The sequence below is a fragment of the Scomber scombrus genome, chromosome 23 (assembly GCF_963691925.1).
Source record: "Scomber scombrus chromosome 23, fScoSco1.1, whole genome shotgun sequence".
NCBI classification, from domain to species: Eukaryota; Metazoa; Chordata; class Actinopteri; order Scombriformes; family Scombridae; genus Scomber; species Scomber scombrus.
The window spans coordinates 17,979,499-17,992,928 of record NC_084992.1 but is presented as its reverse complement, the minus strand read 5'-3'; the positions used below and the strand labels follow the sequence as shown (position 1 = coordinate 17,992,928).

The 13,430-nt window shown below is 38.3% G+C and overlaps 1 protein-coding gene across 1 annotated transcript; it reads right to left on the bottom strand.

Annotated features, from left to right (window-relative positions):
* Positions 1–2,813: 2,813 nt before the first annotated feature.
* Positions 2,814–11,662, bottom strand: LOC134005960 (interferon-induced very large GTPase 1-like). The gene is made up of 6 exons (XM_062445004.1): positions 11,561–11,662; positions 11,188–11,248; positions 10,989–11,067; positions 10,599–10,862; positions 10,059–10,322; positions 2,814–7,417 (listed from the first exon to the last, which is right to left on the bottom strand). The coding sequence occupies exons 1-6, from the start codon at positions 11,581–11,583 to the stop codon at positions 2,814–2,816; spliced, it is 5,295 nt and encodes a 1,764-aa protein (XP_062300988.1). The 5' UTR covers positions 11,584–11,662.
* Positions 11,663–13,430: the final 1,768 nt, after the last annotated feature.

The window sequence follows — 13,430 nt, the reverse complement described above, 5'->3', positions numbered from 1 at the left end:
CATAGTGGTCATAAAGTGCATTGCAATAATGGTTAGTGCAGTACAGGGGTGATTCTAGGATCAGACCATTAAGGGGGCTCAGCTCCTAATCAGAATTTGACATACAACGCAAGTGTTAAAAAAAAATACAATAATAATTTATTTGTTTCTAGGGGTGCTGAGATCAAATTTAGGGGTGCTAGAGCTAGAGCACCCCTAAAAACAGTCTAAAATCGCCCCTGGTGCAGTAACAACTAGGTTTTGTTACACGTCAGCTGTTGCAAACATAATAAATACCCTGTAAAATTAACACCTTTGACTCTTTGAATTACATTGCTGTGGTATATCATTTTTTACACTGACTCGAGTTAGAAACTTATCACTGTGCTGATAACAACTGTGAAGGATCATGTCCTTGGATATGGCTCCCTCAGGGAAGTGCTATATTGTTGATAATACACTTTATTATAATATTGCCGCACCAGCATCTTATCCTTACCTTCACACTTTCTGATTGGATGCAAAACTGCATTTTGTTGTACTTGTATTTTGTACAATGACAATAAAGCTGAATCTAATCTAATCTAAAAGTGTTCATTGTTAGGTTTTTATGGTCTCTACTGCCAACAGTAAATACTGCTGCTGACTTTATGAGTGTCTGATTCATATAAACTGAAAGCTGTTAGGATGACCTACATGGTTAGAGCTGACCTTGACAGGGATAGATTATCAACTGTACAAAGGCAGCAAAACTGGAACAGCAGGGATTTGCCCCTGGGTCCCATGCTGACAGGCCCCAGGTTTACTGTGTGTCATTTGTTTTATTTTTTTACAATTCACGGATTGAATTTGCCAAGAGTCACAGATAGGATTCAATTAGAATTCAACTAGAATGCAACTTGCAATAAAAAATAATAATAATATTTGTTTTTGTTGTGAATTTGATATTTTGATATTAGTAGATTTATGTTTCAGTAATGGGAAAAATCCATTTTCTTTATATTTTCAATTGATTTATATTCAACTTTTTTTTTTTGAAAGTAAGATGGAGAGTGAATAACAAGGAAATATTTTAATATTGATGTCAGAAATCAATGGGGCATATTTGTCTGAGGCAGGACCTGCACTGGGCTCCTTCATGCATTACTCTGTGGACCTTCAGCCTGTGTATAGATATGTGCTGAGGAGGTAGAAGACTAATAGCTGATGATTTATATTGTTTGTATCATCACGATTTTCTTGTATACTAATGAGTGTTGCAGAGCTATAAGAAGAGTAAAATCCGAAAGTTAACTGATAATTCTGTGAGCTTTCTTGAAGGGGAGAAACAGGATCATGGGCCAGTGGTGGATGACTTTGTGGCCCGGTGGAGACTTTACTACTTTCTGTGTCAAAAATGAAATACATGATCATTGATTTCACAAAGTCATCACCAAGTCCATTACCAATTATGATAAAAGGTTTTGACATTGAGCTAGTGGATGGCTACAAATATTTTGTTTTGTTTTTCTGTTTTGTTTTTGTTTGGTTGTTCTAGTTTGTTTCTCCCATTTGCTGGATTGTATGCACTAAACACTGTGGATGTATATGCTTGGAATGTGCGCTATCTGAAAATGCCAATGAAATGTTAATCCCCAAAACAACGCATTGGGTTTATTTGGTGAGACAGAAATGTACAATTTATCATCAGCATAAAATGGTCATTGACATGGTGATAGTCAATGTGCATATGTATTGGCAGCACATTCTCTGGTTAAATGAAACTCAAATGATTTAGCTTGGATCAGATGGATCAGACCACAGTCACTGCATAGTGCCGGCCATGAAACATGGAGGTGGGGGTGTGCTGATATGGGGCTGCACGAGTGTCAAAAGGTGCAAGGGTGACAACATTAAATGAAAATATGACACCCTGTCTCAAGAGGGTTGACGGGGGGGAGTTTTCCAACATGACAACAATCCCAAACACACTGCAAAATTCACAAATTTTAAAGAAAACTATGACTTGGTCAAGTATGTCCCCTGACTTGAAACACTTTTAGAATATTTTAAAAAGGAAAGTAGAGCAACATGACCCCCAGTTGAAAATAATCATGAATCAAATGACAGAACTTCTCTTCACCTATTTGTTCTAGACTGATATCATCCATGCCCAAGAGGATCCAATCTGTAATCAGAAATAAAGATGTGTGATTTTGTGTGTAGCTTTGTTCAGACAGAAAGTAAAGCAAATGTTAAAGTTGTGTTCTCTTTTAACATTTTTCGTTGAACATTCTTTGCTCAATCCAGAAACCCAAAACTTGAGATGAAACATGACTTTTGTATGGTTGCTTGTTACCAATTTAGTCTCTTTATTTAATTGGTTAACAGAAGTGATAATGTATACATTACATATACAGTGTATAATATGTTATGACAATACCACATAGGCTGTATGATCTTTTAATTCATTTTATAATGTAAAAACTGTCCTGTATACGTGTTGAAATATAGAATACAATATCCTTTAATTAATTAATGATAGTAAATATTTAAAACCAAGTACTTCACAGAAACACAGACAGATTCTACATTCTGAGAAGAATCATCTCAAAACAAAAAATGTAAAGAATGTAAAAAATCAACATTATCATATCAGCATTTTTTATTGGACATATTAAATGCAATCTCAGTCAAAGATGACCAATACATGCAGTGATTCTCTTGAAAACAATATGTTACTATTTGTGACTGCTCTATTTCATGTAAACTAAGGTCATGAGAGGATTATGAAAAAGAAGAGGTGTGTAACTCTGTAATGTCAAATTACATGAGGAGGAAATGTTCATAATATCTCACTTTGTGTGAAATGACACATTCAGGCTAGCTTCTGCTTCCTTGCGTGTGATATTTTTCCAGGTTGTAGGAATATCAGCAGGCTTTGCGTTGTATTTTTTAGCAAACTCATTGTTGAACTTTGCCATTACATATTTCCAGTAGTCTGATGCCTCGAGGCTTCCATCTGGTGGAATTTTCCAGTCTGGGAAGATTTCTTTGTAACTCTTATAAGGGTGAAATTCACCATTTGTGGCTTCACAGAGAAATGCCTGATCACTGATCACAAGAGAAGAACATATGTCTGTAACCAGTTCCTGTAAAAAAAGATGCTTGTATCCCCCCAAACCTTGGGACCGATGTAACGAAGCAGAGTGCTCAGTATGTTCTTTTCCTCCTGCTTCACAAGGTGCTTTGCAGAATGGACATTGTTTACCACATCCAATCAGTTTGGTGAAAAGCTCATTCTGAGGCTTTACATGGAGATTCTTTAGCTTTATTTGGATGCCTGATTTTTTAAACTCCTCTCCAAGAGCTTGGGCCATCTCCTTCATGCACTCTGTGAGCCAGTTAGCAAATTGTTCCTGGTCGGCATTGTTCAGGATCATGAAAGCACCAAGAGCATCCTTGGAAATGACCAGTTTATCACCAAGTTCTTTGCAGATATCTTCAACAAATGTTTTCAAGTTGCCACTCTTTCCTGTTTTGGCCTTTTTCATGGCATTGTTTATGTTTTTGATACTTGACTGAATGTGTCGATCCTCAAACTCAAACACCGTCGATGGATCAGAGAAGTGATCCATTATTTTGTTGAGTATCCATTCATTTATATGATCCTCGTATGAGCAAATGTAGCTCAGATAGTTTTCAAATGTATCCTTGGAGAGCAAATCCAGTAAAACTGAATACTGGAAGAATATGCGGGTGCTGAACTGCTGGCATGTCAGCATTTCACCAATGATGTCAGGACCCAAGGAGCGGTTGACAAAGTCTTCGACTGCAGGCTTCAAGCATCGGTTGGTGAACTCTTCTGCCTTCTTCTGGCACTGATCTCGTTCATTGAAGACATCTTTGAAATCAGTACGAAACTTTTCTTTGTTTTTATTCAGACATCTGTAAGGATCATTCTCCTGTATGAAATCTTCATGCATTTTCTGAAACTTCCTGGCTGCAAGTCCACAAATGTGCTGTTTCAGAGAAACTTCAAACTCAATGTCTGTCTTCAGATCTTGGTTGTTTTGCAGCCTCTCATCAATCATGAATAGGATCTCCTGGATGTAAGTATCATGGTAATTACTTTTTTTGTGCACTTTTTCGTTCACAAACTTTAAGCAAGCAGCTATGATGCTTTCAGCCATTTTTTGTACAGCAATTGTATGACCTTGAATGTTGAAGAACTTTTTAAATGTGTTAACGAATCCTTCAGCTGTATATTTGAAAGGCTCCAGTCCACATTCTTGCAGGCTATTTTGGCTTAATAACTGACTTGCACGACTTCCCTTATGTAAGAGATTTGCTCTCAGATAGTGAGACACACGGATGAAGACATCTGTAGCCTTTTGTTTAGAGAACAACAGTTCCTTCAAAGTTTTAGTCCACATCTTATCAAATTCTTTGTCCAGCTCTGTGTCTGTCATCTTGACTTTTTCTTTCCGACATTCTTCAATTAATGCACACACTCTTCCCTCTAACTCTTTTGTATGATTCTCATTGATACTCTCCAGCTTTACCATTCCCTCTCTGATGTCAGCTGATGTTTCCAGCTGATTAAACACAGACCTCTCCATTTCTCCTCGAAGTCTTGTTGCACTGTTTGCAAAGTCCTCTTTGTATCCTTCTACCAGATAGACATGACCCTCAGTTTGCTGGAAGTACTGTTTCAGATTTTCAAGAAGCTTTGTCTCCCATTTAGACAGCAGTGTGCAAGCTTCACTTTTAAAACATGTGAGAAGTTCTCTCATGTCACGTTTCTCAGATTCCACAGCATATTTACCAAAATTGGAAATTTTGGTTTCAGCATTTGTGACCCAGGTGTACATTTCTTTTTTGAATTCCCATTCCCATTTGTTGAATTCTGTGCAGAGCCTCATGTAGGCATCAGCCACCAGGCTGTTTCTGAAGCTGAAGATGAAGTTTTCATGCTTCACTGCATTCCACAGGCTTGACATCCACTCTGTAAACTCAGAGACATTGTTTGCAGATGAGTCACAATTTCCCAGCATTTGGATGATGTTCTTCTTGAGCTCATATACAGCTTCACTGTACCCTGCATTGACTGGTGCCATTGGTGGGTTTCCGTTCCAGAGACCAGGAATGTACCAGTTCCCAGTGTCTGGACTGTACTCCATCACATCAGTGAAGCTCTTGTTCTCCTCTTTCTTCTCCATTTTGGCTGCTGCCTGGGTCATCTCATTTAGCTGCTGTAAGAGCAGTTTCCTGTCTCGTAAGTTCTTCTCATGGGCTGAAACATCTGACACATTCTGGTGAACAAACTGACATTTGGGCTTTTTGCCAACCTCTTTCATCCTGAGAAAAGCATGCACAACTATTTGTAAGATGTCCTTCATTTCTGTTGAATTCTCCATGGCAATATTGATAATGGTGATATCACTCAGCCCCACAACGAGTGTTGCAAGCTCATTGTCATGCTCATGGCTATCATCCAGTTGTGCAAGCTCTGGTGACTTTAAGCCCTCAGTGTCAAGGATCACCATGAAGTCACAGTTGAGTACTTTTTTGACATCTTCATTGACTCTGATGAGCAACATAAAGGCACCTCGAGTGCATCGACCACTGCTGACGGCAAACTGCACTCCAAACATGGTGTTTAGGAGAGTGGACTTTCCTGTGCTCTGAACTCCAAGTACTGTGACCACCAATATCTTGCTCTTAGGAGACACCAAGTCATTGAGCTGAGAGAGAACATCACTCACCCATCTGAGAGGTATGTTGGATGCATCTCCGTCAACAAGCTCAAGAGGAAATCCATCAAGCAACAATCCTGCACAGAGTTGTGGAAGATGCTGTAATTGTTGTCGTGATGGGTGTGTTTCTGGAAGGGTAACTGAAGCTTCGTAGATTTGACCCATTTCACGGAAGAAGTGTTCAGTCCCCAGTGAGCTGTTGGAAAGTTGTCTATCGATGTCTTTAATCTCCTCTTTGTTTTCAGTATTTTCACATTTCTTTTTGTACTGTTCCCTGAGATCAGACAGTTTCTCTCGAGACAGGTTATCAAGGTTAATTCGCATCCACTTCAGGAAATAGCACCTCTCTATCCCTGTGCTTGATATTGCACTGATGAAGCATGTCATAGCCTTTGATATGTCATAAGAGTTCTGTTTTTCCCGAATTTTTGTCTTCTGTATCTGAAGTTTGCTTTTGTAATCTTCAATGCTTTCAGACCCAATTTTTCGAAGCCGAAATTCTTCCTTCTCTAAGGAAGTCAAGTCCTTCCATATTTGGCCTTGCCTGGGAAGCTGAGCCTCTTTGTATTTGAGGATGTCTTGAATTTCTGCAGTGATGGCATCTGCATTTTTTTTGGCAGTCTGGCACTCTGGAGAGTCTTCATCAACCAAGATTCCCAGGTCACGGGCAACATCAGCCATCTGCTGTATTTGCATCTTCATCTTTGAGTTCTCAACAACATCCCTGACTTTGTCCCTCAAATTTTTGATGAAGCCTGCATTATTCATGCGTTTAGTCTTCAAAATAATGTTCCTGGTGGTCAAGCCGAACTTGTTTGCTATTTCTTCAGAAGCATCTGGATTCAACTGCTGGCTTGTCTGACTCCCAACCAAGAAAATCTGTGCCTTCTGGTGTTGGTTGGTCAGTAGCCTGCACTCAGAGTCCAAATCACTGAAGAACACAAAAACTGCTGTAGATGTCTGACACAAAAAAGAGTATTGTGTTTCAAATGAAGCAATGTCCCCACGAAGGTTAGCTACAGCAACTGGCTCATTGAAAATATCCATGTTTTTGTTTCCACAAGGAAGGTACCAAGTCATTTCAACCAATCCATTAGATATTCTCCTTGGACTGTCTCCACACTCCATATCATGGTGAACAAAGGTGTCATGGTACTGCTGAGAATTGCTCAGAAGCTTATTGAGAATCTCTGACTTGGACAAGGAGCATTCACCCAGTCTCACAAAAGATATCATTGGAAGATCTGAGAGAACAATTCTGTCTTCAATGAAGCCCTTGGATTCAGACAGTGACTGAGGCCTGTACTTTTTAACAATGTCTCTCGTGGCCCACAGCATGAGTGTGCACTGTTTTGTGTCACAGTTGGGAAGCAGCAGAGGCACAGAAAACTGACACATAGACATTTTGAGTGCCATCTCCTGCTGTACAAAACCATCAGAACACAGAAAGAGAGCAGTGATTACATCCAGAGGGTTTAGCATGTCAACTGAATTTGTACTGTTGACCAAATTCACATTTCTAGCTGTCACATTAACCATCATCAGTTTCTTCAGAAAATACCATGGAAGATCTGAATTACACTTGGCAGGTTCATCAGTCATGGTCTTTTCATCAATCTGAAGTACTGTGCTCAGGGAAAGCTTCTCTTTGTAGTGCTGCTCCAAGCCCAGATCCTTCAATAAACTCTCCAAGTGTGTCTCTGTTGACATAGAGGACAATGATTACTAAAACCATAGTAAATTGTTTCAAGGCACCAAGCAGGGATCCAAACTATATTATGGAGATTTAATGCATTTGCAATATTGATCAGTGTAATTTGAACCCCATTGGTCATTTGTCACAATGTACAGTTTTGCTTTTTCCTTACATTCATCAACAAGTATAAAGTACTCACAATGGTGTCAATTGTAACAAGGCTTTAGCTAACAAGCATGTCAACTTTTAAGAAATGCAGAAGTTTTATAAAGTTTGCTCCCAAGATCTGCACATCTAGGGGTGTATTTACTAAGCATGTCCCAAATTACCATCCATAGCATAAAAGTTTGCATTACCATAATTTTTTTGATTTGTTAGGGTGTTTACTGAGACTCAATGCAAATGATCCCCGTCATAGTTAACCTGAATGGCCGATGCTGCTAAGTGAAAGCTGATGATAGGTCTTTGTGCATGTCTTAAAAGGAGTGGAGTGCAAAAACAAAGTGTTTTCTCCTGTTTAACATAGTATGCTGGTTGAAGAGCAGATACTTTGGATCTGCAAGCATGTAGTCATCCCATGAAACAAACAATACATATCAAGAAATAGGAGTTAAATATCCTCATATTATCAGCTAAGCAAAAAGATCAATGATTAAATGAGAAAAATCTGTGGGAGATTTTTGGTCAGAACTTGTAATCCCATTTCTCAAGATTGTTTTTATAACTATAAAAAATTGAAAGAGTCCCTGTCTGTCGGTCTCTATGTCTGTATATGTCCGCCTGTCTGTCTGTCTGATCAATTGTACACTTGACAAGTATATTGCGGATGACCCAAAGAAAAGCACATTTTGAAGTGGACATACATTCTAATGCAGTTTTAACAGTCAACAGTTTTATAATAAATTTGTGTCTAACAGCATCAAAGTCTACAAGCCGCTCTCACTTTTTTCTTGCCCGAGCTATATTTTATACAGTGATGTTGGTCAGTCAGTTGGTCTGTCCAGTGCTGAATGAGAAGATGGATACAAATCTTATGTCTGTTCAGAGAGATTAGAGGTAGAGCTGGAGCCAGGACACACTAAACCTTAACTTAGCATGAAGACTGAAATAAGGTAAATAGCAATCTGTGTGCTCCTGCAATTACACACATACAGAGCCAATTACCTCTGACTCTCTAAATGCATAAGGACGTCAGGTAGACATGAACATGACTAAAAACTTGTGCCTTCCTCCACCAGTCATGGGAAAAAAATTGATATATGGAATAAATTACTTTTCTTTCCAGATACAAAATACATCAACTGGAGCCTTCTCCCTCACCCCACTGACAACCTGGATGAACTATTCCCCACCCACTCCCTTACGACGGTGTATTAGCGCCATTATGTAAAGACAAAAAACTATTCTCTGATGTTATAAAGTTGCAAATTTGTGAGAAAAACACCTTATACCTGATATATCCTCCAGGTCAGTATTTCTTTCAACTTTTTTTTACACATATAGCCCAAATATGCCATAGTACTCCCTTCTAAATAAATTAACTCAATTTTAGAGAAACCACACCATTTTGAGTCATTCCCTCTCCTCCTATCTTTTTCTTTTACGCACAATTAACAACTGAAAGGTCAAAATGACACTAAAATATGTAAAACTACATATCTGGACATATATCTAACCAATATTCACAACCTCTGATTAGATTTATATTATAGACATTCAAACTGTGCTTCAACATTTGTTAATATATGCCAGACATATTGTTGCATTTGATTTATTTGAGAAGTGTGTGTTTTTTATTTCCTTGCTTACCTCATTTGTTGCTTCTTTACATCTTAGTTTCACCCCTTTCTCTCCTCTTTTAGACTCCCTCTTTCCTGTGATATTTCCCTTATTCCTACCTAGCGTTAAAGGAGCACTTGTGTGTGTGCATGCTATGTGAGAATCTGCCTGGGCACAACGTAGCAGAAGAAGTAGCAGTAGTAAGTATTGCATAGGTCAATCACATATATGCAAATGCACATTCCTAATAGATTACTTTGTAGTGTGAAAGCTGTATTTCTTATGTTTACCTGACAATCATCACAGTCCCATGGTACTTGCATTGCAACTATGGTAATGGTAATCTAACTTTTCACCACCTTCAGTCTCAAGTGACATGAATAAGTAGTACACTGAGACAACAAACAAGCACATTTTCATAACAAGTGTTCATTTAACGGCCCTGCACTCTATTTTTTCAGTAGTAGACTATTAGACTTCTGCTGAGGTTTATATTGGATGGAGCTATAGTGGTAACCTAAAGTAACAGCATTAAAGGACCAGTGAGTAGGATTTAGTTGCATATAGCAGTAAGCAGTAAGGTTTCAGATTGTTACCAACTGAATACCACCACCCCCCATCCCTCCTCTTCCAAGCATATAGGTGAACCTATGGTGGCTATGAAACATGCAAAAAAACCTTAACGCCCTTTTTAGAGCCAATATTTGGTTTGTCTCTGGCCTCTGGGAAGAAGACATGCTCCCAATGTAGATATAAAGGGGTCACTCCAATCACAATGATTCTTATTTTCAGGTGATTATACACACATTTATTTTGACTATTTCTCAATGTTTTTCTTTTCATTTTAATATCTTTCTTTTACTTACTAGTGCAGGAAGATGTCACAGTTGGCTTGCTTCTTCTTCCATTCTTCAGTTGTGTAGAAACTTGGAGGGAGTAACACACCCCTGGCTCCAGGCTGCTGACAGTCAGGCTGTTTGTGTCTGTTGTCAGTTCTTGCCAACAGCTGTCTTCTTCACTGCTGCAAGTCACAATGTAGTTCTCCACTTCACCAGCAGGAGGGTCCCAACACAGAGACAGTGACCCACTGCTGACCTGAGTGATTGTAACCCGAACAGGAGGGCTGGGCTCTGTGGGGACAATATAACAGTTTCACTTTCTCTGTACATTCTGGTTTTCCCCGTATTATTGCTGTTTGCCTGCCAAGCATAAGAGGTGTGGCAGACAGGAAAGCAACATACAATCATCTCTCACACAATTTGTACAAATACACATTTTGCAACTTCAAGTCTGACACAAACACTTTGATATCATGAACTGAAAGAATACCTCAGTGTAAGAAGTATATTCATGTATGTTAAAATTCTGGAGAAAATTCCAGCAACATTTAGTTATTTCAGATTTACCTGTGCAGACAGATACACAGGCTGCTTCACTCTGATTTCCATTGTCTGCTCTCCTTGTGATTCTGAAAGTATACTCAATCCCAGGAAACAGTCCATCAACATCTACAGTGCTGGAGTCTTCTTTGATCACACTGCCACTGTATGTATCACAGGAGTAATCTATGTGAAGTGTATACTTTACAGATGAGTCAGTGGGTGCCAAGCCAAGAGAAACAGTTTCACTGCCAGCATGGAGAACTGTTATTTCTCCTAGTGGAGGAACAACTGAGAAAAGAAGAAAAATATATCTTAGAAACTCAAAATAATTTACTGGCTTGAATAGTATTTATTTATTCCTTTCTGCTGACAATAGATAGCTTCAGGCTCAACTTCTGTATCACTCACACTTACAGTCAGACTGTGGTGTTGCAGGAGAGTTTTCTTCCTCACAGTGGAGCTCAATGAAGACATCTGGTGCATCATAGAACTCCTTTATAATTGAGAGAAATATGCATCTTTAGTGTAATGAATCAATCAATATTTGATAGCACAATAAGAATATACTGTGTAATTATTTTAATTATTTTAAATAATGTATTATTCTATTTACCTCCTCTTCCTCTGAGTTATCCATGGTGGGTACACTGTCACTCATCCCACACTGCTTCTCACTTCAAGTAATGGGAAATAATTCTGTAAGTTTACAATGTTATGCAGCCGACAACTCTGTTTATATTGTAAAATCAATGTCAGCAGTTAAGTCATAGCTTTCGAATGTAGTGGAGTAAAATGTCCCTCTGAAATGTTGTGGAGTAACATAGAAAGTGAAATAAAATGGAAAAACTCAAGCAAAGTACAAATAATTCACATTAAGTACTATACTGTATTTTTACATGTTTTCTTTTCCTTTTTTCACTTTCAGCTCATCCACATGTGTAAGCAAAGAGAGAAAGCAGTTAAGATCAAATAGCATGGTGACTTACCTTTGTAAGACTGATTCTTCCATGGCACAGTGACATCCTTCTTATATCCAGGAGTTTATATCTGTTCTATATGCAATACTTTGTAATCAGTCAGGAGTTTGTCCTGAAAATAAGGCACTGTTCTCTCCTGCAAATGCCAACTCAACACTCCATGCATCTCCTTTTATTCTGCAGTGGGATGTTTTCACTTTCTGTTTCTGATTTCCCAGAAACAGTGTGGTTATCTCATTTACAAGAAAAGGAAACTCAACCGACCCAAAGGGCATTGAAACACATGACCAACCCTGTTGCCCCCATTAAAATGTTTTTTTTAAATATCATGCTGTAAAGGGACTGAACTTTAACATAGAAGAAGAATATGCACAAACTCTCATATGTTTAGCAGCTCTGATTTCAGTTTTCCAGCCTGACATCTCCCTTTTTAGACATTTGTTTGAATTTATTTGAGGCATAACTTGACTGAAGCTCTAATGTCTGATTGAAGTAATTATGATAAGATTTTCAAATAGTTCCAAAGATGTTTGACTTATTACAACTTTACCAACAACCTCACTTATGTGTGATAGATAGGGATTGTTAGAGATTTTAATTATGCAGCCCATACATCAATAGAGAGAGTAGACAGGAGTCCAGGTTTATTTACTTGTACAAGGAGAAATGAAGGAATGATCAGTACACGTTATGTTCTGATGCTCCCTTCATTTCTGAAGTTTTTCTCTCCTCCGGGGATAGACTTTAAACCACACAGATAATGCCCAAGGTTGAGCCATGCCCAAATATGGGCAGCTCCAACACATCTACAATATACAGAATGTAGTCTACTGGTCTATAGACAAAACATTGCTTAGACCTCACTCAGGACCTTTGTCCTACATCCAACACTATATCAAACCTCTGACTCCAGTTACCTTTACCCCATTCAGGGAAAACAGTCAAAGACATATCTGACCTCGGCTGCTATAGCAACACTATCAGAATGCCTCCCGTTTTCCCCAAAAGGAGCAGACTCACTGCTTACCACTATCTCAAGGGGAGACAGTGTCTAAACCCAATATTTGGTGTGGCCTTGCTATGACCGCAAAGCCTAGTTTGACCCAGTGCATATTAATGATGGAAAATTCCCTAACTAAGGGATATTGTCACAAAATGAAAATGTGTTGACACAAGGCACATACAAAATTACCCAAGTTATTCAAGGAATGAACTAAAATAAAACAAAACAAAAACCTTTCAGAACACATGAAAAGCAAGGAGAGACTTGATAAACTATTATATTAATGTTAACAACATCCCCTGGCTGATTACCAGTTAGGGAGTCAAATGCCTTAAAAACTGATTTGTACTGGAAAGACAAAGATATAAACTCATTACATGGGGACTCTTACCATCCTACATCCTGAAGAATAAATGCACGTTTGGCCAGAGATGTGATGAACCACTTCCCCCCACCAAGTTATCCCTTGATCTTGCCTGTGTGTCACACTGCCTTTTGTTTCTTTACTTATCACTGCCTTAGTCTTACTGTATAAAATGTATGGAGTTGGATTTGTTTCATAATGATGTGTGTGTGCAGATCGACAATGTGTGTGTAAATGTGTAATCTGTAAATATAAACACCTTCCACAAATACAAAAAAAAGATTTGCATACTCAAAAAAATATTTTGCAAATATAAAACGGATCTGCAAATACACAAACAAATTCCACAAATAAAAAAAATATCTGTGAATACATTAAATTAATTTACAAATAAATGAAAAGCATTTGTGAATATCTTCCTAACATTTACAATTTTCAAACAGGCATTTGTGAACTCAGTTTTTATTTGTGAATCGAAAAAACATTTGTGGATCTCAGTTCTACGCTTGTGG

Bases quoted from the DNA above. Each gene is read 5' to 3' on its own strand.
- LOC134005960 (XM_062445004.1), bottom strand. From the start codon at position 11,583: ATGGAAGAATCAGTCTTACAAAG. The intron at 11,068-11,187 runs GTAAATAGAATA...TCAATTATAAAG, and splicing joins ATAACTCAGAGGAAGAGGAG to GAGTTCTATGATGCACCAGA. The intron at 7,418-10,058 runs GTAAGTAAAAGA...CTATGTCAACAG, and splicing joins TGTGACATCTTCCTGCACTA to AGACACACTTGGAGAGTTTA.